At 39.8% G+C, this 25,449-nt stretch overlaps 1 protein-coding gene across 2 annotated transcripts in view; it reads right to left on the reverse strand.

Annotated features, from left to right (window-relative positions):
* The window catches only part of ngef (neuronal guanine nucleotide exchange factor), an 82,774-nt gene that overhangs the window by 9,852 nt on the left and 47,473 nt on the right, over positions 1–25,449 (reverse strand). For both annotated transcript variants that reach the window (XM_053320723.1, XM_053320722.1), the window contains 5 exons: positions 21,309–21,469; positions 21,049–21,201; positions 13,481–13,610; positions 13,252–13,326; positions 12,675–12,764 (listed from right to left, as the gene is read on the reverse strand). In XM_053320723.1, the coding sequence (XP_053176698.1) occupies positions 12,675–12,764; positions 13,252–13,326; positions 13,481–13,610; positions 21,049–21,201; positions 21,309–21,469 (609 nt within the window). The remainder of the gene's footprint in view (positions 1–12,674; positions 12,765–13,251; positions 13,327–13,480; positions 13,611–21,048; positions 21,202–21,308; positions 21,470–25,449) is intronic.

Genomic DNA, 25,449 nt, shown 5'->3' on the forward strand with positions numbered 1-25,449 from the left:
GCCTAATGGTGCATTACCAGTTCAGAATCAGTTTTACTGCCAAGTAGGTTTGCTCATACCAGGGATATGCCTTAGTGTTGTGGGGATTAACATTAAAAATATGCAAATTAAGAGAGAATACAAATGTAGTGTGAGAGAAAATAGAAGTACGACAAGTCAAGTAATCATAATAAATATTAAAGCTGCAAGCAGCGATGAACGGGCCCTCGCCCCCCCATGCACCGCCCGTACGTGCATGTCGGTGCCTTCCTGCTTTATGGCGAAGCATCAAAATTGTCCGCACAGCCACGCCCAACAGGAATAAGTCATAAAAAAGATTCTGATAACTGGTCTTATGTCTCAGCTGAGTCAATGTCAGGTGTAACTACTTAAGATTATGGGAGTAATCAGTGAAAGAACGAAGCAAGTGACTTCCTGTTGCCAGTAGGTGGCGCTATGACTGTCACTAAATATGAGACTGTACATGTGTTCAGACCGAGATGCTGAACAAGCATCTGAAATTTGGAAAAGCTCAGACCATGTGGAGTGAAGTTATGAGGGTTTGAAATTTCATGGTGAGACATCGAAATTCGCTGCGTCACCACGGCAACCAGGAATGACAGGCGAAAAAGCTTTTGATAAATTTTCATCTCCAATGTCTCAAGGTGATTCTGTGTGAATTTGAAGTGGATGGGATGAAATCTCTAGGACTAGTTCGTTCAAATATGATGCCAAATTCGGCATTAAAATCAATAATTTGATTAAAATGGCCGACTTCCTGTTGGTGTTAGGGTATGTGTCCAAGAGACTTTTTGGTGCGTCTCGACATGGTGAACATGTGTACCGAGTTTCGTTTCTGTATGTCAATCTGTGGCGAGGGGCTCGATTTTATTGATTTTGCAGGGGGCGCTAGAGAGCCATTTTGCCACGCCCATTTATGCAAACCATAAAATATCAAATTTTTCACCAGGTCTGGCTTGCATGCAAACTTTGGTGAGTTTTGGGGCACGTTTAGGGGGACTAAAAGGTTGTTACTTTGTCACAAGAAACAGATGAACTAATAATAATCATGGCAAATACAATAGGGCTTCGCGCTGGTCAGCGCTCGGGCCCTAATAAAATAGAAATTTACACTAAAAATATGTTAAACATATTTTAGTTAAAAATTAAGAAAGCAATATAGTATATTGATATGGGAATGTGTACATGTTTATAGTTTTAATAGTGTATTATACCCAGGGGTTAAAGTGGGCTGGAGCGCTCCAGAGCTGCGCTCTACCATCTTAGTGCAGTAAATAAATAATTAAATTCAAACTGACAGTAGCGCAGCGGACTGCTGATCATTTTCGCACACTGCTTTTAATTAAAGCCTGCGTGGCTCTCTCAAAATCATCAGGATGCTCAACAAATCAGAGCGCAATTTCACCGTCTGCTGACCCCGCCTTCGTCAACAGGCGGCATCTTCCCACCACAGTGTTATCCTTGCTGTATCCTATATTTCAGTGTATACATCGATTCACAGACTAATCCACGAGAGATTTCTAGTGTTTGAAACGGCTTTTAAGCCAAAGTAAGTGAATTAAGTTAAGTTGACATCGATGGTGAAGTTTTGTAATATTCAACAATTCAAACAGGCCAATGAGAATAATTTAAATTTAAAAACGTTGCTTTAGATTATGTTCAGCAGAATGCTGACCATAATCAAACCACCTTACCACCTTGCTTGTAATGGCAAAACGTTAATGGTTAGCCCAACTTAAAACAATGATGATCTGCCCATGTGATTGTCTGTGTGTGCTGCTGTACTGTAAGCCTGTGCCCTCAATACATAGCACTTCTCCAACAAGACAGTTTGTTGCTTTGATTTCTTTTCAGAAAAGTTTTGTCAGAGTGTGATTTGAAGATGATTTAGATTGCTGCATAACAGTATTGATCAACCAGAACACACAAGACTGCAGCTTATTGAACTCACTTGATACACTTAGCCATAATTTTGCATTGGAAATCAGAACATTTGGGAAGTAGCCTAGAACATAGTTCATGTGTGCAGTGTAAGGAGGACAGTGTCTTGAAATCGTTACTTATCGTTCATTTTGTTACTTATGTTTTGATTTACTTAGGAAATGAAAAATACTGTAGAATATTATCACTGTCATCCTTACCAATATTCTGTAACTTTTCAGTCAAATTCATGACTGCTTTTCACTTAATTGTTATGCCCACTTCCTGATTATGTGAACACGAAAATTCAATGTCATAGTACCAATGGGCCAAAATAAAGCAAATACAGTTATTCGCAATAATTTTTATGAGACAATGGACTTCTCTCTGTCTTTGTCCTGTTAGATCTTAGATCTCAACACTATTGATCATCAAATCCTGTTGCAGAGACTTGAACATTTAATTGGCATTAAAGGAAATGCATTAAACTGGTTTAAATCGTATTTATCTGACAGATTTCAGTTTGTAAATGTTAATGATAAATCCTCCATGCAAACAAAAGTTTTTCCTTTAGGAAACATTATTCAGAAACACTCAATACATTTTCGTACTTTATGAAGATGATACTCAATTATATCTATAAATAAAGCCAAATTAAATCAACTAGTTAACTAAACTACAAACATGCATTAAGGACCTGATATTAAACCCAGAAAAACTGAAGTTATTGTGCTTGGCCCTAAACACCTTAAAAACACATTATCTAATGATATAACTACTCTGGGTGGCATTACTTTGGCCTCCAGCACCACTGTAACAAACCTAGGAGTTATATTTAATCAGGATTTGTCCTTTAATTCCCATATAAAACAAATTTCAAGGACTGCCTTTTTTCATCTGTGTAATATTGCAAAAATCAGACACATCCTGTCTCAAAAGGATGCTGAAAAACTAGTCCATGCATTTGTTACTGCTACGCTGGACTACTGTAATTTATTATTATCAGGCTGTCCCAGGCCTGGACTGGGACAAAAATTCAGCCCTGGACTTTTTGGTCCAGACCGGCCCACTACAATCCGTGCGCAGATATTTTGCCATCTGGCGTTGATGTACATTTAAACACACAAGCCCTTAATAACAGTAGTATACTGAACAATATCCCTTATATTCTGGAGACTTGAATAGGCTTGAATTAGTTTTAACTGTAAAATGTTAAACTGATGAACAAGCAATAAACCATAAACACTGACTGAACAAAATATGTAAAGTATCATAGGCTACATATGTGTTATGTTGTTAGATCAATGTCCTTCATGAACAAATTGGACTATGGACACGAAGAAAGGTACATGTTGACACTTCAAACACTTTAACTTTGGTGACCTGATTTGGGAGAAGTCATTATAGGTAGAAATGATCAAAAAATGTGAAAATAGCAGATCTACATGCTCAAACCACATCACATTGCAACATGTGAGTTGTAAACTTGCAGATTTGCAATTATGTGTGGCATCCTTTGATGAAAATAGTGGTTAATAAAAGCAACTAATCAATTAATCAGGATAGTATATGAATATGATTGTTTTCCAATACTTTAGATAACTAGATTTAGGCCTAGTTGTAACACACCACACTATGCAGAGTTTGTTATTTATTATGTTAAGTAAAATTCATAGACAGTTAAGTAACTGTTCTGAACATGTAATGAGTGTTTATCCACACCATGCTGGCAGGCTCACACCTGCTGAAGACTGTATCATCACTTCCACATGGTGGAGTGTCTTCCTCAACCTGCTGCTGCACCACCATGACAGCAGGAGTCTCACTCTGACACACCTGCTGCTGAGAGGAACCACTGCTGCTAGTCACGTATTTCTGAGAGATCAGGCTGCTGGCTCCGTTGGCCACAGCAGCAAACATTTCTGACAGTTTTTTGCTCTTCGCAGCGTCGGTCGCCTTTTCTCCGTTTTTCAGCTCCGCCTTTTCGTTTTTTACCCACATTCTCCGTTTTGTAATTGTCGCTTTGATTTTCCTGTTCTGGTGTATTCTTTCTCTCACTCGCTCTCTCATCATGACTGCTTGTCATTAAAGGTGATTGGACGAGGGGTGGGGGGGGGGGTGGGGGGGGGGGGCAAGAACATGCGTGGGTGGGACTCCTGGGTCTCTGTAGCCCATCATATAGCCATTTAGCCAGGTATTCTTTAGACAGACAAGCCAATGGGCCTCTGCTGTGTCTGCAGGCTGCGGCGGAGCTCTGTGGGCTGGTGCATGTCTCTGCCCCTGGGCCGGGAGAGTTACCATGGCAAAAACTAAATGAACAAATCAAAAATAAAAAACGGGCAGCCATCGGCCCATTATTGATCAGCCCACCGGGAAAAATCCCGGTACTCCCAATGGCCAATCCATCCCTGGGCTGTCCTAACAAGTCTCTAAAGACTCTCTAGCTGGGCCAGAATGCAGCTGAACGCGTTCTGACAAAAACTAGAAAGAGAGATCATATTACTCCATTCAAACGTCAAAATGTAGGCACAAGTCTCATCTGTGTGTAATTTGGTGTGGCTGATCTGCGGACCCACATGTGCACCTTGTTCCTCTCCCATTCAAATCTCCATACTGTCTGTGCATGTTCTGTCCTCATGCTGTCGAGTCGTTAACTACCATGGCAACGACGGTGTGTGTGTGTGTGTGTGTGTGTGTGTGTGTGTGTGTGTGCAGCTGGCTCAGTGTGCTGTGCAGTCATCCAGATTCATTTGTGGTCTTAGTGTGCCACCCAGTGGAGAAAACTTGTAATGACTCATGATACATGATGAGGAAAAGGTGCCTCAGTTTTGTGTTTCTAGTTCAAGTTTATTAACTGTATTATTATGTTTTTAGATATCTGTGCAGTCTGTCAGCTGTTTCACTGACATTGCTGTCAAAGTCTAGATCAAACACAAATTACAAGAGCATGACCTACAAACATATCTACAGGTTTCACTGGAAATAACTTCTCCTGTTTGACTCATCAAAGTGTTGGCAGTTCATTTCAGTTGCTCTAAATGTCTACTCAACTCAACTCAACTCAACTCAACTTTATTTATATAGCACTTTAAAACAACCACAGCTGAAACAAAGTGCTGTACATAAATAGATAAAACAACACAGGAACATAAAACAATTAGCAGGAAATGAATACTAAGATAATTGTTCATTGTTTTTAAAACAAATTAAAAACAAGGAATAAAAATGGGTTTTAAGACGAGTTTTAGAAATGGACAGTGAGGATGCTTGTCTAAGATTTAAAGGAAGCTCATTCCATAGCTTAGGAGCAGCAGATCAGCTGAACTGAGGCACCGAGCAGGAGCGTGGGGGTGAAGGAGCTCAGAGAGGTAGAGCGGGGCCAGACCATTTAAAGATTTAAAAACAAATAAAATAATCTTAAAATGGACTCTAAAGTGCTCAGGTAGCCAGTGGAGGGATGCCAGGATGGGCGTTATGTGCTCCCTCTTAAGTACTCCAGTTAAGAGGCGAGCAGCTGCATTTTGCACCAACTGGAGACGTGCGAGGGAGGACTGGCTGACTCCAAAATAAAGTGCATTGCAGTAATCCAGCTGGGATGTGATGAAGGCATGGATTACTGTTTCAAAGTGCTGTAGTGTGAAGAAGGGCTTTACTTTTGCCAGCTGTCTAATGTGAAAAAAGCTGGACTTCACCACAGCAATAATTTGCCGATCCAATTTAAAATCACTGTCCATCTTAAAACCCAAGTTTGAGACTGTTGGCTTAAAATAATCTGCCAAAGGACCCAAGTCAAATGGAGGGGGTTCACAAAGGCCACTGGGACCAAACACCATCACTTCTGGTTTTTTTTCGTTGAAGTTAAGGAAGTTCAAGGCCAAGTCGGTGCTGTGCAGGGTTTTGAAGCCTGATTGAAAGACCTCCAGGACATCATGCTCATCCAGAAATGACTTTAGCTGGGCATGAACAACTTTCTCCAATATTTTTTATATAAAAGGCAGCTTGGAGATGGGCCCAAAATTGGCCAGCACGCTGCAGTCAAGGCCAGGTTTTTTAAGTAGCGGCTGCACCACAGCATGTTTAAAACTTAGGGGAACGACACCAGAGGCCTGTACTACGAAGCTGGATTTTCTCTTATCGAGGTAACTTCAGGGTTAACCCTGGGTTTTCCGTACTACGAAGCTGGTTCACTTCTTACCGAGGTAAATCACCATGGTAACTTATGCTGAACGGCTAACCTGCTCCGGAGCAGGTTATGTTCTGGATAAGAGATCAATGAGTACAAAGGCACCACCTCCTGACCAATCAGCTCTCTTAGAAAATGACCTGCCCATTCTTAAAAGATCCTGTCAACATTGGTGCGGATCGTGAGAGGAGCGCTTAGGAGAGAATGAGTTTTTAGTGATAGATGCAATTTTTTAATTGGCCAAAATATATATTTAAAAAATAATCATTGAGGCACGTGGGGGATATTATTCTGTAGGTTTGACATCCTGAGATCAAAGGGTCAGGGAGCATAATAACAGTATTTATTTATTGTAATTGTAAAAAATTGACGAAAAGATATATTTGTAATATAAGCCTTGTGGCACATGAGGGATATTAGTCTTTTATACAGTTGGTTTGAAATCATTCACTCAAATGGTTGAAGGTTAATAGGTTTGTATTTTGGATGTTGAATATTAAACTAACTTAATGTGTCTATGAAAGGAAGGGCACTGAGGAAGCCTGCCAGATAAAGTGGCATTGTGTGATCAGAGTGCTGTCCGTTTATATTGTCTGATAAATTAATATTGTATGATCTCATGAATTTACTCATTAACAGAGTCGGCAATTTTCTGCCAGCATTCCTTCCTGGCTTTTGCTGCATCAACAGTGTTGCTTTTGGCCTGGATGATGTGTTTGAATTCTTCATATTTATGAAGAATAATTGTCTGCTCCTCCATGGTAAAGTAGTCTGCTCTGCAGGGTTTCTGCATGTTTGTGATTGGTCAGACGCTGCAAACTCCTCCCCTTTATGTGAACGCGCAGTGATCCAGATTGGAAAACCCTGGGTTGATTTACCGAGTTGATAACCAGTTTCGTAGTACCGCTTATCCTAGACTGCGAATGTCTGGATAAATCAACCCAGGTAACGGAGAGATATCCTGGATAGGTTAATCCAGCTTCGTAGTACAGGCCTCAGGGGCCTGTTTCAGAAAGCAGGTTTAGTGAGAACTCTGAGTTAGTTAACCCTGAGATGAGGGAAACTCTGGTTTTTCGGTTTCACAAAGCCAGTTCAGCTTAACTCTGAGTCAGTTACTCTGGCAACATACTCCGTGAACCTAACCTGCTCGCTAGCAGGTTTTCTTCAACTAACCCTGAGTTTCTCCTCCTTTTTAGTTGAAGCCCGCAGACTGAAGGAGCTGTCAGACATGGTGTGTCCTTTTCTTAAAGAGTCAGTTAATATTGAAGCACAAATTCGAAGCATAAATCTCCGTCAGAGGGTGATCAGACCCCGCTGGGATGTTTTATCATTCTCTGATGATGTTCTGTTTGATTGTTTCCATTTTTTTGTACAATCAATAATTTATCTGAACAATATTCTCAGCCCTCGTATCGTCTGTACGACACCACATGGACATGCTCTCAGTTCAGAATAAGTTCTCTGTTCAAGTTCATGTTTCCAATGCAACCGTCTGTCGGGCTGTCACAGATGCAATATTTGAAGGTGATTGATAGCCAAGTGGTTACTGCTTGTGCTTCACAGTGGCAATGTCGCTGGTTCGCTACCAGTGAGGAACTTTCTCTCTCTCTCTATACCAGCTACTGTTAAATTAAGGTGAAAGTGCCCAAACATAAAACTAAATTTGACTATCACACTTAAACGTTTACTTTTGTAGTGTTGTATGTATAAAGGCATGTAGGTGTTGCTTTCAAATAGACAATATTAAATACTGGCAGTGTTGGGATGGCTGAAAATTTGACTTTCTTCTTTGCTTAGAATATTTCATCAACTACTGAAATATATATAACATGTTGAATGTAGCATTTAAATGCTGTTTAATGAGGGCAGGCTAAACAACACCACAATTGTTTGTAATCAATACCTTACTTGTTTGAGCTATATTTTTATATTTCATATTCAGTTGCTGCCAAGTAGGCCTATGTTTTGTACCTGTTGGGGTCTGCATGAATGTTAAATGTGCCACGCACACACACACACATACACAGAATATAAATGTTGAATAAATCGACCACTCGAGACAAAATGTTTCTCTTTTTTTTCATTAATACTTTTCTTAAATATACTCATCGTCTGCATGTATTCATTAATATTTCTAAATCCTGTGGGGAGAAGTAGGAGGACTGAGCCCTTTGTTTCTCCTGTTGTCATGGTGAATCATGTTATCTGTGCTCCATTGATGAGGGCTTGGTATGTCCTCATGCAGAAGCTTCACTCAGAGTTACTTTGACTCAGAGTTGATTGAACTAACTGTTAACACTTGTTCTGAAACCGAAAACTCTGAGTTTGACAGCTCAGAGTTGATCAACCTAGAGTTAAGGTTTTAACTCAGAGTTAGTTAAACCTGCTTCCTGAAACAGGCCCCAGAAGACAGACTGCTGTTTATGATAGCCAGAACTGACTGCCCTATACTAGGGAAAACCTCTTTAAAGAAGCTAGGAGAGACAGCATCACAGGGAGAGCCTGATGGTTTAATATGACCAACCAGATCTTCTAAAAATGACAGAGACACAGGCTCAAACTTATGAAGAGCTGCAGAACAAGGAACAGGGACAGAGGGGTCAGGTGCAGGAGCTAAGATGAGAGTCCTAGCAGTAGCAACCTTATCAATAAAAAAGTGCAGGAAGCTATTGCACATTTCAGGAGAAATAACACCCACGGGTTATGACGATTGGATTCAATGATGTTTGACAGGTATTCTCTTCTGGTCTCTTTAACGGTATTCTGGTAGCAGCGCCAACTGTCCTTATGGATTTGGAGAGAAACCTGCAGCTTGTCCTTCTCTCTATCGAGAAATAGTGTGAGTGTTTATGTGTGAGTGTGTGTGTTTGTGTGTGTTTGTGTGTATTGCAGTGTGTGATAAAAGCCCGGGTCTGAAGACATCTAAATGCCCCTAACGGAAACCTTTCCACTTCGCCACGGCACGATGTGCGCAAGGGGGCAAGGTCCCGCCCAACGCTGCTTGCAGCTTTCATTTTTGTTTGTTTTTTGCATCACTGTATGCTGACTACCACATAATGAATCATGTTGATTCAGTGTGCAGACTGAGCTTTTTTCAGTTACACTAGGTGAAGTTTATAATGTATGATGTGTTAGTGTTGAATAACTCTCTTGCATGAATCATACATCCATAATGGACTATTTTTTACGCATGATCCATGATGATAAGAATGCAGTAAAATAGAAATGCACAGCAAAATTTCACAAATCATGTTTTCAGGGGAACTCCTTTATTAAGGGGAGCCAAGCTCCCCCTAGCTCCCCTGTAGTTCTCACCCTGATTAAGCAGCATTTGGTCAGTTGTGGAAAAATAAACAACATGTGAGTTAAAAGGAGCTTTCTTTCTAACCAACATGTGTCTATCAACTTCTGTGTCAGCCACATACACTCCTCACACAGGATGCGTTTTTCGATTATATTGATTATATCGGCCAGTTAAACCTCCGCTGTCACCGCTTCAAGTAAAGAAAATCCCTCCAGACGAAACAAAGTTCCTAAAACGAATTTTATTCATATTTTTTAATTGTAAAAATTGACAAATATATATTTAAAAAATAATCCTTGAGGCACATGAGGGATATTAGTCTGTATTGAATGTTGAATATTAAACTAAGTTAATGTCTGCAATTTTCTGCCAGCATTCCTTCCTGGCTTTTGCTGCAGCAACAGTGTTGCTTTTGGCCTGGTTGATGTTTGAATTCTTCATATTGTTGAAGAATAATTGTCTGCTCCTCCATGGTAAAGTAGTCTGCTCTGTTTCTCCATGTTTGTGATTGGTCAGACGCTGCAAACACCTCCCCTTTATGTGAGCGCGCAGAGATCCAGATTGGAAAACCCTGGGTTCAATTACCGAGTTGATTACCAGCTTCGTAGTACCGCTTATCCTAGATTGCAAATGTCTGGGTAAGTCAACCCAGGTAACGGAGAGATATCCTGGGTACACACAGCCACTCACTGTTTATTAAATCAGCTGATGACACCAGGCAACTACACACACCTCTACACTCATCAGACTGGTTGGTTATATCTCCATATTCTTCCTTTATATGAATGAAATGTGAGGTTAGCAGCTCATCAGACAACTTTCCTTTCAGCAAAAGTAACTCATGTTATATTATTGAAACGCATTGCTGGGTAAATGCGCTGTTATAATAGCAATCCGCCAATGTGACAGCACTCCTTGATATTAAAGGGAATGGGAGATGACACTCTGATTGGTTTACCACGTGTTACGCCCAAAACACGCCTATGATTAATGAGGGGACTTAAGTCCATCCTTTTAGACCGTGCACCTGCCATAGTGACCATTTTTCCGCCGTTAAAATAGCAAAAGTGGATTTGGACCCGCCCCAAAGGCACAATGCGCTATAGATTGTTAAAATAGGGCCCTAGATCTTCTGAGATGACACCTTCAAAGCATTGAAACTTGCCAACAGTAAGGCATAGTATGGATTTGTGATCAAGGGTTAATGTCAAAAATGTAAAAAAATAATTGTTCTAGAGAAGCTGAATGAGTTTTTCCCTTAACATCCCCCATTGTAACACATTTGCTTCAAGTCACTCATTTTGAGCCACTATTTCTGAACAATTTTCTTTATTAGGGCCCGAGCGTCTCATATTTAGTGACAGTCATAGCGCCACCTACTGGCAACAGGAAGTCACTTGCTTCATTCTTTCACTAATTACTCCCATAATCTTAAGTATTTACACCTGAAATTGAATCAGCTAAGACATAACAGCAGTTATCAAAATCTTTTTTATGACTTCTTCCTGTTGGGCGTGGCTGTGCGGACAATTTCGATGCTTCGCCATTAGGCAGGAAGTCCTTATAACTCCTACAGACATTGTCTGATCTACACCAAATTCATCATGCATGTAGAGGGTCCCGCCCTGAACACATCTATGCATCAATACTGTGTCAAATACACAGCGCCACCTACTGGACACAGGAAGTCAGCCTCATATGACAAACATTATCCGATTTACATGAAATTTACAGGATGTGTTCTCCACATCATACACTGCAACATGACATGTAATTGTTGGGTGATCTCTAGCGCCACCTACTGGACACATGCAATGTGACTTAGCCCCATGGGGGCGCGAGGGCCCGTTCATCACTGCTTGCAGTTTTAATTTTTATTTATTATTTATTCATAATTTTATATGTCATGTATCCCCAAGATGTTATGATCAGTGTTGGGCACGTTACTTTTAAAAAGTAATTAGTTATAGTTAGTTACTTCTCCCAAAAAGTAACTGAGTTAGTAACTGAATTACTCCATTATGAAAGTAACTAGTTACCAGGGAAAGTAACTATTGTGTTACTTTAAAAAATAATAATAATTTTTTTTAAAAGTATAAATATGTCTGTGTTTTTGGCCCCAAGTTTTGTAGTCGCGTGTGCTGTTGAGAGATGCTTCATTAGGTTAGAGTTGCTTGTAACGGACGTGGACAAATACTTCGCTCTGATACATAATGTACATTTCACATGTATGTTCCTGCCTTTTACCTCAAGGAGATTAAAGTAGTGTCTGTACTTCCAGTTTAAAAACACAACCTTTTCCTCCAAACTCGCCATTGCTGCTGCTTCTGCTAGTTTGTTTGTGTGACGCTGCTGTGTGCATGTGTGTGTGTGTGTGTGTGTGTGTGTGTGTGTGTGTGTGTGTGTGTGTGTGTGTGTGTAAACACTGCCTCTGATTGGTTTACCATGAAATCTTACTCTGCCTTAACCAATCATCATCACGGTTGTCCCACCCCTCCCTTCTCCCGTTCCCCTCTCCAAAAAAAAAAAAAAAAAAAAAAACGGCTTTGCAGCTTTTGTGGCTGAGAGCAAAGTTGGATGAGAACATAACGCCGTTTAAATAAACGGCTATTCCCATCACTGGTTATGATGTTATAAATAAATGTCTTAATTTGTCCTGTGGTTGGTTATTTCTTTGTGCACAATGATAAACAGAGTCACAACCACACCAAAACTTCTCTTGTGCTTATGAGAAGTGATTAAGGGTTAGTGCTTCCTATTGTCACTAACTAATTCTAACCAAAATGAGGTGGTGCCCCGGTGACATTATGATTTACATTAATAGAAGTGTTATGCTACAACAACAGCCATTGATGACAGTATACTAAGTAATTGGTAAGGATGGAAACTCATTTATAAATCTTAACAAAAAGTGGAACCAAGTGACACAATCCAAAAAGCTGGAATGGGACAATGTAGTTTTCAGTCTTGACAGTATTGAAGAAGGTGGCCTCTAAATTAGGACATATCTATAGTCTCATGAAATATTCTTAATTCTTAGCAAAATTATTGCATTGCACTGCTTGAGTGTTATCAACACATTGTACTGACCCTCTCCTGTTTTGTTACAGCCACATCAATTATGAAATGGATGCACAACAAAAACACAGTGGACTTTGGATTTCAAAATGGAAATCTGCAATTTACCATCATGAAAATAGAACTACAGGACTTTTGAATGAGAAAGTGTGTCTAAACTTGAAAATGCAAGACTAAAAATGAGTTTACCTTGGATTTAAACTCCAGTGTCTTCTCAATGCTGATAAGCTCCTCAGTGCGACTCATTTTTCGCACACCCTCATTACATTCTTCGACAATCTGGGGAAGTCACAAAAGTACACCATTAGTCCAGAACCTTAGAACACTACATGTGATTGTTTTCCTCTTTAATCTTATATTTGGTTCTCATTATGAACTGCATTAAAAAAGTGATATTTTTAATACTTAAACTAATAAAGAAAAACGGGCATAGATTCATATTATAGACATCCTATTTGCTGCATTGTCATCTATTTATTTCCATTAAATGGAGAGACTTCCTGAAACTTAATTTCTATAAAATGCTAGCTGCACTTGTAATTTTGTAAAAGTTATTAGAAAGGACAGCTGATGGTTGAGACCTATGTGGTCCACCACAAACAGAGCCATGCAAAGAAATCATGTAATAATAAAATATGTATGATGTTATTAACGTTAATGATCCAAAGTAATATGCCAGGAATTTGTGCTTTTAGCCAACACAGTGCATAAATAGAACATGCTTTTGAGAACCCAACCTGGGCCCAGCCCCCTCACTGATGCTTACCTGCCCCAGTTGCTGATGTGCTTTAATAGCATGTGCCTCTCTCTCTGAGTTTTCCTCTGCTTTTTTCAGAATATTCTGTGCAGAGAAACAAAGTAAAACAAAGCCTCAACAGTGGCACCAAACTCATATTCATTAAAGCAACTTTAAAATGTATCCTAACACATTGCTGAATCTTGCCATCTTACTGTACAATAACTATTTGGATACTAACTAATGCTGGTACACTCACCTGTACCAGCAACTTGAGCCTTGTGATCCTCTGGAAAGGAAGGATGAGGAATGAGGTAAAGGACAGGCCTCTGACACGTGGATGGTTCTCCAGTGCACCCATGGCCTCCCGAAATGCCTGATTTCCCTCTCTGGACAGTAATTCATGTTGAGACAACACAAGTCATATTTGATCATACATGTATCATTTTTGTAGTGTCAAAGAATCCCATGAAAAAAGCAAATGTGTTTATCAATACTTTCATGCTTCCCCACTCTGTCTTTAGCAGCAAATGAGTATTTATTATTTGGCAGTAAATCATTTTGGTATTGGTAGACGGTAATTTATTTGAAATCAGACTCAGTGTACTTTCTTAAAGACCGTGTAAAGTGAATTCAGACATTTTCTTCTAAACACATTAAATAGGTCACAAATGTATTTCTAAAAAATGTGTAAAAAGCATTTCAACCATTTAGATTTGAATTGTGGAGCTAGGCTTCACAAACTGTGTTTCAACATTTCTGTGTTCAGGATTTAGTGGGCGGGTCTGATTAGCATAAACCCGCCCCTGCTGCTGTAGACATTCAGCACACACTTCTACCACTACAGTCTACAGTTAGCCAGTTAGCTGAGTTAGCCGCCGAGCTAGCCGCCGAGCTAACAGCTGAGTTAAAGCTCTCAGAAGTAGTGTCCATGTTTCTGGTAGAGGTGGTGACTTTGATTGACAGGTGACACTTACTAGGGGGGCGGGGTTTCAGTTTTCAGAGTTTTACACAACTTTGAAGCCTAATTTCATATATTTGGTGATTTTTTTAATCATTCAAATTTGGCAGGGTAGTTAACAACACATTTTTCTGTGGTATGTCAAACTCAGAACACATATTTATTGTTACTTTAATGGTGAAATGATTAGGATCAATTAATTTTTAAATGCTTGTCTGTACAAGAATGATTGTCCTAGCATATGTCATCAGAGGAAAGAAAATGCTCCAGAAGATGATCCAATATGGAATTCATGTTGCTATCCACACACTGAATGGTGGTTGGCCAGACAGCTGAACCTGTTGCACTCCCATTAATAAGAAGCCTCTTGCATTCAGTAAAATTCTGCCTCAGCCAGTAATGTTATCTGACATCAGTACTTTTTGGAAGAAACAGCCGTTAAAAAAATAAGCTAATGTAACATTATCAAGTGATGTGGATATGGATGTAACAAGTGTCAGTGTCTTTGCTATCTGTTGCTATCAGAAGGAATGAGTCCGTTTCAGGGTTAATATTGGCAGACCATCAATATCTTTCTCTTGATGTTTACCAGTAAAATCACAACCCGATTTAGGTTTCCCTTCCAAGCTAAACCCAGACAGTGAATTGTTTTTCAGTGAATAGGTGAGTAAATCCAGCCTCTGATTTATCAGCTGCTCTGCAATTGAGAGCAAAAGTAGCTGTGGTAATGCTGGGAGAACGACAGAAAAGGAGTGGTCCTTTTTGAACATTTTGTAATGTTTGTAATGACAACTGGGGAGAGTCTGATGTATTACAGCATACACATACTGTACATGGACACTGTGTGTGAACAAGTAATCAGTAAGCATTTTCCACTATGCATGTGATAGAAGAAAGTGCCAAATCTAACACCACATGGAATGAGCTTTGTCGAAGTTTGATGGTGAAAAATTAGCCCAATTGTCATGTTTCACCTGTAATGTTCAACACAACATACAATTCAGGGCAATGTTGCTGTTTTCTCAATTGTAATGACCATCAATCACATATCAAAGATGATGCACAGTGAAAACCAGAATGAGCAGCAGAAAGGACCATTATTTCCCTGTAAAAAAACAACATTGCCAAACTGTTTTAACACCCAGCTTCAGAAAAAGGAAATAGATAAGATACAAATAAATATAAAAACAAAAGAGCAGCAAGACCAGCAACGAATTCCCCTTTCTAAGTTTTGAGTACCTTTAATTGTTTTGGAGGTATATTAATGAATATAAAGTAAGAGAGCTAATCACATTTACTTTTTGATATTTTTTATATGCCACCTGGAAATGCTCATAGCTCTTCCCCTCATATCACATCACATCACATAAAGTCACTGGGTTTGATCATGTCCTTTCTCAGCTGAAACAAGTAATATTTCGACATTGCAGCACAGTCAGTGATGGGATTGTATATGACAAGTCATTAGGCTAACACCCTTATGAGTGTGATCAGACTTGTCATCAGTAGTATGGTATGGTATGGCAACCAGTGTCTTAGCAGTGATCTGATTAGCTCCCTGAAAATAATAAACACTGCTTTCATGTTGACTACATTTATTTGAGATTTGGGCTAAATGTGCATTGATCATACCACTCCTACACAAACAGCCCACAGCTTATTTATAATTTCCAATTGCTTTTGGTTTTACAAAATCACTGAGCAGAATGTGTAACTATTACACTGGGACAACATGCACACACCTGATGATGTAACTTACTGTATGCATATGAATGTAAAATAGAACTATGAAGTATGATGACATCTATAATTAGGTGAATTATTGTTTTTCCAATACACAAACAAAAATTGTAATTAAAACAACAAATTTCCTGCATTTATACTCCACTTAGCCTCTTGCATTATGCGTAGAAACAGCCAACTGTGTTAGCCTGGATTGGAGTGCTATGAAAACCAAGAACGCAACAAGAACATTACATAATGTAATGGGTGGATCAGGACATCAAATTATTGAAATTATATTGATAAAAACATTATGTAGCCTAAAATGGTTGTAGCAGTTGCAGGTTGCTAAGCCATCTTCAAGGTCCAACAAGGACAAATTATTTATATAAATGAAACAGCCTTACAACACATCCTAAAATATCCTATTCTCAATACTCACAAGGCCATATTCACAGTCTAACAATAGCAATAAAGTACAAACAATCTGGATGAATGAAATGGCCTCACAACAGTGACCTAATTCCAACCCCATCTGTTCATTTTATCCACAGGTTCTAGAAGTAGCTATTCTCAATAGCACCAATAGCTGGTGTAATTGTAATGTAAATGAGGAATGAATAATGATAACTTCTAAAACATTACATTATCTCAAATCAAGGACTCACAACTGAGACTTAAAAGGGAGATCTTAGCCCAGTACTTAACTTTGTTGCGAAACTACCCCTTAGAGTAAACTTGAAAAAAAAGAGAAAATGAGAGAATCCTACTACTATAATTGGAGAGCAGGATGTTTGTCCGTCCATCTGTGCGTTCACCTTTCACCAACCCTCTCCATGATTTAGGGAGCCAGCCATTGCATATGGCATTTCTTCGCATTTCATGTCAACTTCAATTTCTATTTCAATGTTAAATAAATAGTCTGCAGTTACACTTTTTATTTTTATTTGGGACTCCGGCGCTACAGACACCTGGGACTATTTTTTCAGCCTGTGACATATATGCCTAGAGACGCCGTACGTTAATAAATAAGTTAATAAATAAGTTAATAAATAAGTTAATAAATAAGTTAATAAATAAGTTAATAAATAAGTTAATAAATAAATATTACATTTTTCTGAAGTAATGAGTATTCACATTTTCCTCATCCTTACCAAGATATAGAAATTATTACTTAGATTTTTGTTTTTAACATATGACTGTTTTCATTAGCAACTAAATCATACTTCACAATGTGATTATGCATGTAAAGCCTAACCTTTTCATTCATTGTGTCCACTATATTACAATTTAGTCTGTGTATCATAGCCTAACATTTGTCAAAAATCCCATTATCAATATATAGCTACCTATCGAACTAATTAATCCCACAGCAACTCAATAACAATTCTCATTTACATACACAATCTCATTCACACATGGACTAACATCATTGGTTATGTGGATCTAATTTCAAACAACTATCTGATGAAACTACACTCAACAGCATAAAAAACGCATTCGAGACTGAAGAAGACATTGGAGTCACCTCAGGTTACAGGTACTCATACTTTCTGATTACCCCAGCTGATTCATCATCATAAAAAACGCACTTTAATATTAACTTTTCAGCTGAGTGACGAGAGAACGATCGCCAGCGAAAGAGACAAAAGAGGTCATTGGAGCCACCTCAGATTACAGGTACTCATACTTTCTGCTTTACATACACAATCTTATTCAAGCATGGCCTAACATGGCTTTCGTTATGCGTATCTAATTTCAAATCTGATGTAACTACTAGTCATGGATTATAGCCACCTCAGGTTACAGGTACTCATACTAAGCTTAGGAACCGTACCAGCCCAACATGGCATTTCCTGGCAGGAGATATGGTGGGCAAAATTTTGAAAGATAATTTCAATGTGGATGGTTCAAGAAATGGAAATGGCTGCATTATATCAAAGACTCAGACTGTGTTTTGCTTTACATGTGCAAAAGCAAACAAAAAAGGATTACTGCGCCTCACAAGCAATCACAACACCTTTGTTACCAGGGCAATTAGCAATTGGAGAAGCACAGTGGAGGCGACAGTTTTTTGAAGCCGAGGACTTAGTTCAAAATGAGCTCAAATGGAGATTTGATCAAGCCAGAACAGAGAGAAACACTTCTTATCGATGCTTCAAACAGAAATCTTTCAGGACTTAACAACGAAGTGCAACTCCCAGAAAAGATTGATCGATCTCAGGTGAAAATGTAACTGGCACTTCTCGGTGGCCTAACCTAGGAGAGAAGTTTTGCATGGGTGTCAGAGGTTGCCGGGTTTGTTGCATTGTTGTACCCCCAAACACGAGAGCTGCACCGACACGTTGAGGCATTAGTTGAACTTTGTCTATGTCTATAAGAGTGACGAAAAGCGGCCTGCAGCGAGTTAACTCTGACAATAATTCAGGCCGGGAATTTGACTCCATTCCAGGCCACTCTTTTCATGTATATATCACATATATTATAATAAAAATGATTTTAATGATTATTTTTTGTGTAATACAACACCAAAGGGGCGTTCAAAGGAAATGCTCATCCCCTTTTCAATTTGGATGAGGTTACCGCAGCAGCTCGTTAATTACAGGTCTTTCTCTTGCCCCCTTCAGAAATCTCATTCCCCTGTTCAATGGGATTTCAAGAGCAATGCCGAACCCAAGAGTTATGGAGTAGCCTACATTGACCAGTTGTTGTTTGCCTTTCTGTGCTTTTGGCCCAGGTTTTACGTTTATGAATTGCATTAGGCTTACTTAATGTAATTGATCACAGGCTATTTAACGGCCATATCTATACCAGATGAAGGGGCAAAACTAAGACTGAACTTTTGATGTGGATCCAAAAAACTTGTGAATGTTAATGATGTTTTATACGTTTTGCTGATATTTGGCACATAATTGTAGTGTGTTGGGCTTATGTTTTACGTCTTTTCTTCTCTTTTCTTTAATCTGTTTAAACAAGATTCTCGTTGGCCATATGCAGTCTGTTGGCTAAGGCTTTTCAATTTCGACCTCTGGGCTTACGATGTCATTGTAGATGATGGAGGAAATTTGCATTTCATAGACGAAATTTATTTATTTTACTTTATTTATTTTATTTATATTTACATATATACAAAGGCTACAAAAATGAAATAAAGTTTTGATATTTTGGAAATGTTTCATACTTTGGTCTGGTGTATTTTAAATGCCTATAGCTTCTAAACAATTGCCACTTTAATGCTTTAAGGAAAACCTCCCGTCTGCCTGTCTGTCTCTCTTTCACTGTGCTTTCAGTCTGCTCAGTAACGGGTTCAACTGAATCCATTCCAATGTGTGATTTTTTCATTACTTGTTTTTGTCAGTTGCTTAAAATAGTAAAACTATCGGCTACTTAAATATTATCACCTGATTGCAACGACTGTTTATTTTTAGAAGACAAGAAGTGGGGTAGTAAAACAATAACTTTGCTCTCCCCAAATGAATAATGGGGGATGCATTTCTCCAGTCAGTAACTTACTTCCAGTAACTGAAACTGTATGGCTGGCACAGGTCCCATTTAGGGCATTTTCAGAGTTTGATAGTGTAATCTGCAGCAGGCAATAAATTGTTCCAATGTAGCGTACTGACTTTAAAAATTACAAATCACTGGACACAGTCTGCTGCAAGCCAAATTTCAGACGGAACATATATATATATATATATATATATATATATATATATATATATATATATATAATATATATTATATAAGGGCTGTAAGGGCATAACCTGTTATTTTATGTATTTTTTAATCACATTAATCGTTCTTCACTGACTCACTCACTTTCACAGATTACAGTTATAATGGACCTCTGTTAACTGTGCACAGTGCTCAGTATGTGTTCATATGTCAGGAGTCTCACTGCTGCTGTCATATTCCTGCACTGTCTGCACACATTGTTGAGACTTTCTTTGTCGGAGGATTTTGATATGAGCAGTCAGCCAGGACGACACGAAGCGCACTTACCAAAAAAAAAAAGATTGGTTTTCTATCACTTCTTTGCATGTCATGTCTTCTTTTTATAAAGTCACAGAGGTTGAAACAAGTAACAGGCCTGTTTTGACAATGTAAGGAGTAGAAAGTACAGACAGAAATGTACTTTCTACTCCTTACATTGTCAAAAACGGCTTAAAGGTAGGGAGTAAAAATAAATACTCAAGTACAGATACCTGGAAAATCTACTTAGTACAGTTATTGAAGTATGAAGTACATTCTTCGTTACTTCCTACCCCTGCTAATTTTTGGCAAATATTACAGTTTGAAAATGAGGTGCGACTGCGATTGGAAAATAATCTGATGATGTACTGGAGCCGCTGAAGACACATTGCAAGAAATATAAATGAAATATAAATGATATGACATGAAATATATAATTATATCCACATTTGAGTGCCCCCATACCCATAATTCATTACAACTAGATCGTTTTTACCTATTTGCTTAAACCGCAACAGAGTTCAGCAGTTGGTGCGGATCGAGACCACCTATTTTTGTGGTCTCGGACCGGTTAATTTGGTGCAGACCTGAGTGCGATTGCTGCATTCTGACCAACGCAAATGAACCAAAACAAGGGGTCAAACAAACTACAGTTTGATTAAAACGCACTAATGCTGTTGGTGTGAAAATGCCCTTAGTGTCTGCCAAAGTATCTGTCCTCTGAAGTGTGGGAAAATAACACTCTTACTCAGGTATGTGTAGTTGATGAAGTGTGACATGCACATTATATTCATAGCAACCACACCCTGCACATTAAATTTTTTTATGATCAAAACCTGTTCCCCTCTGCAAACAGAAGCGCAAACAAAGCACTCACAGACTTAATAAGAAAACAGCCATGTATGACAGATAACACCTATCATCTCACTCGAATTCTTTTTCTTGCAGTTCCTCTCTCTCCAAGCATGACATTATCATCAGTATGCAGTCATTCAAGCAGGTCACAGTGTGTGAGCAAATATTATATACGTATTTCAAAAGACAAAAATACTGTCCAGTTTGTTTTAAAAAATCACAATACTCACTATTTGCTTCAACAGCAAATGTACCAGCTTATGTACCACTCCACATAGTTCACATGAAACAGACATATTCATAAAAAAAATACTCACAAAATCCGTCTGTAGTTCTTTTCCTGGTACACCTGGTTAATGACATATTTAATGAAGACACTGAAGTGTTCAACAGCGTGTTGGTAAACAATGTCACACACATCAGAAATCAAAATAGATTCCTCAATTCGGTGCTCAAGATCCATAAGGAACCTGAAAATAAAAAGAGACCATTATCGAGGGATATGACACAAATTCACTGGAGCTTCATAACTGAGATATAAGATCACTGATTGGTGTTAATCAAGATCTTGTCCTACCGTTCACTGGCTTTCATGACTTCTTCAATGTTGGAGAACAGAAAATGCATGTCGGATTGGCAGAGAGTGTTGACTAAAACAGGGTTATGGAGAAAGTGAGTCTCTAAAATTTCCAAACTCTTGTAGTAGGATGCCTCTGAGGTAACAAGCTCAAACATGGCCTAGACAAAAACATAAAAAAAAAAATCATTAAGTTACATTAATACTGACTGGAGATCCTTATGTCCAGTGAGGAGTTTCTGATGAAGAAGGATGACTATGACACATACTGTCATAGGTGTCAACAGAGTGCCGGCCAGTGATTGGTCAGTGAGTCACTGGACTAGTCATGAGCCGTCCCACACAAGAATCACACCCAGCATTTATAAATACCAGCAACAGCGTTACAGCTATACGCAAGGCCGCTTTAATGCACAGGCTTACCTGGGCTGAAGCCCAGGGGCCTCCCATGTTCAGGGGCCTCCTATGTTCAGGGTCATGATGAGCTGAAAAGATCATATTGTTTTGTAACTTGTCAGGTTTTCTGTCAATCACTCTAATCGCACATTACGTGGCTGCTGATTGATCCAACTTAGGGGTGACCCACGTGGCCCCATAGCCAATGGCCCGTGGGCTTACCTATCAGAATGTCTATAGTTAGTTTTGGGGTGTGTCCCTCTATGATTGAGTGACATTAAGTGGAAAATGTCGGGGAGGACATTTGAGATTGGTGCCCAGAAAAGAAAAAAACGTATTAAGAAAAGTTACGCGAAAAAGAATTACTAAAGAGCATCACAAAGCTCATTGGATTTTTTAAACCAGCTGCTGCTGAAGATGGACCCAGCACCAGGGGAAGCTTGCTATCACACACCGGAGGGAGCGGAAGAGGCGCAGGCCGCGCAGGTAGATGTAGCTGGAGAGGAGCAGGGGACCGCCCGCAGCAGAGGAAGGGAGGAGGAGGAGGGGGGAGCACACAAGCCCCAGAGAGAGAACAAGACTGCAAACTTGAATTGTTGTTGTTAAAGAATTGTTGATGTTTTAAGTCTTTTAATCTAATGTGATTGGACAGTTCTGGCTGTCATTCACGCCCTCTCGTCAGCTATAGTTTCAGGAGATGACGATAAAGTGGAAATGAAAGATTATTTGGTAATTTCTACACAAAAACATAATTTCACAAGACTTTAACTAGAAGACAATAAGAGGATAAAGCAGTTTAGACTGGACTGGCTTCAGCAGCAACAGGTGATGGGGGACGAGCTGAGACCCGGAGCTTCTACTGCTGCTGTTATGATAAATGGAGTTGGCTAGCTGGATGCAGTGTGAGTTATTAGGGCCCGAGCGCTGACCAGCGCGAAGCCCTATTGTATCTGTCAAAATTATTATTAGGGCCCGAGCGCTGACCAGCGTGAAGCCCTATTGTATCTGTCCGGATTATTAGGGCCCAAGCACTACCAGTGCGAAGGCCCTATTGTATCTGTAGAAATTATTAGGGCCCAAGCACTATACAGTGCGAAGGCCCTATTGTATCTGTAGAAATTATTATTATTCGTCTCTCACAACGAACGCCTTTTTGACAGCCTAAACGTGCCCCAAAAGTCACCAAAATTTGCACATACATCAGACCCGGCGAAAAATTTGATATTTTAAGGTCCGCCAAAATGGCCGTCGCAAAATGGCTCAATAGCGCCCCCTATTGAATATAGAAATGTGAGAGATTGACGTACATGAACCAAATTTGGTATATATATGTATCATGTCCAGACGCACAAAAAAGTCTGTGGGACCCATGACGTCACTCCAACAGGAAGTCGGCCATTTTGAAAAATATGTGTGATTTTGGCGTTTTCCACACCTCGTACTTTAACGAACTTGTCCTAGGGATTTAATCCGACCGACTTCAAATTCACTCAGAAACATCTTGAGACGTTGGAGATGAAAAGTTATCAAAAACTTTCTAATTAGGGATCCGGTTTGGCCGTGGCGGTGCCGACAATTTCCTTCGCCATTCGATCCTTCACCATTAAACAGGAAGTCCTTATAACTCCTACAGACATCGTCCGATCTACACAAAATTAATCACGCATGTAGAGGGTCCCGCCATGAACACGTCTATGCATCAATACTGTGTCAGCTCCATAGCACCACCTACTGGATACGATAGCGCCCCCTTGAAAATTGAAAAAAAATTGAGCCCCTCAAGTCAGATTGACATAGACAAACGAAATTCGGTACACATATGTATCTTGTAAAGACGCACCAAAACCTCTCTTGGACCCATGATGTCACTCCAACAGGAAGTCGGCCATTTTGAAAAATATGTGCGATTTTGGTGTTTTCCACGCCTCGTACTTTAATGAACTCCTCCTAGGGATTTAATCCGACCGACTTCAAATTCACTCAGAAACATCTTGAGACATTGGAGATGAAAAGTTATCAAAAACTTTCTGATTAGGGATTTGGTTGCTTCGTGGCGATGTGAGGAATTTTGATGTTTCGTCATTAAACAGGAACAGCTGGCCAAATGGGGGTACTGCACCCCATAGAAGATTATTAAAATTGAGCCCCTCCCTCCAGATTGACGTAGATGAACAAAACTTGGTATATATATGTATCACTTAAAGAGGCACAAAAAAGTCTCTTAGACCCATACCCTCACCCATACCCTCACTCCAACAGGAAGTCACACCACGTACTTTAATGAATTCCTCCTAATCCGACTGACTTCATATTGACTCTGTGTCATTTAAAGACTTTGAAGATGCGTCACAGCAAGTCTCGCTCAGTCGTGGCGGGGCGGGGGAGCTTGGGCCCGATCATCGCTGCTTGCAGCTTTAATTAGGGCCCGAGCGCTGACCAGCGCGAAGCCCTATTGTTTTTGCCATGATTATTATTAGGGCCCGAGCGCTGACCAGCGCGAAGCCCTATTGTTTTTGCCATGATTATTATTAGGGCCCGAGCGCTGACCAGCGCGAAGCCCTATTGTTTTTGCCATGATTATTATTCCCCTTTATTAGGGCCCGAGCGCTGACCAGCGCGAAGCCCTATTGTATCTGTCCGGATTATTAGGGCCCGAGCGCTGACCAGCGCGAAGCCCTATTGTATCTGTCAAGATTATTAGGGCCCGAGCGCTGACCAGCGCGAAGCCCTATTGTATCTGTCCGGAATATTATTAGGGCCCGAGCGCTGACCAGCGCGAAGCCCTATTGTATCTGTCCGGATTATTAGGGCCCGAGCGCTGACCAGCGCGAAGCCCTATTGTAATCGTCCAGATTATTAGGGCCCGAGCGCTGACCAGCGCGAAGCCCTTGTAATCGTCCAGATTATTAGGGCCCGAGCGCTGACCAGCGCGAAGCCCTATTGTTTTTGCCATGATTATTATTATTATTATTAGGGCCCAAGCACTATACAGTGCGAAGGCCCTATTGTAATCGTGCCGATTATTATTATTATTATATAAAACAAACGCCTTTTTGACAGCCTAAACGTGCCCGAAAAGTCACCAAAATTTGCACGTACATCAGACCCGGTGAAAAATTTGATATTTTAAGGTCCGCCAAAATGGCCGTCGCAAAATGGCTCAATAGCGCCCCCTATTGAATATAAAAATGTGAGAGATTGACGTACATGAACGAAATTTGGTATATATATGTATCATGTCCAGACGCACAAAAAAGTCTGTGGGGCCCATGACGTCACTCCAACAGGAAGTCGGCCATTTTGAAAAATATGTGCGATTTTGGCGTTTTCCACACCTCGTACTTTAACGAACTTGTCCTAGGGATTTAATCCGACCAACTTCAAATTCACTCAGAAACATCTTGAGACATTGGAGATGAAAAGTTATCAAAAACTTTCTGATTAGGGATCCGGTTTGGCCGTGGCGGTGCCGACAATTTCCTTCGCCATTCGATCCTTTGCCATTAAACAGGAAGTCCTTATAACTCTTGCAGACATTGTCCGATCTACACCAAATTAATCACGCATGTAGAGGGTCCCGTCCTGAACACGTATATGCATCAATACTGTGTCAGCTCCATAGCGCCACCTACTGGATACAATAGCGCCCCCTTGAAAATTGAAAAAAAATTGAGCCCCTCAAGTCAGATTGACATAGACAAACGAAATTTGGTACACATATGTATATTGTAAAGACGCACCAAAA

The sequence above is a fragment of the Scomber japonicus genome, chromosome 6 (genome assembly GCF_027409825.1).
Source record: "Scomber japonicus isolate fScoJap1 chromosome 6, fScoJap1.pri, whole genome shotgun sequence".
NCBI lineage: Eukaryota > Metazoa > Chordata > Actinopteri > Scombriformes > Scombridae > Scomber > Scomber japonicus.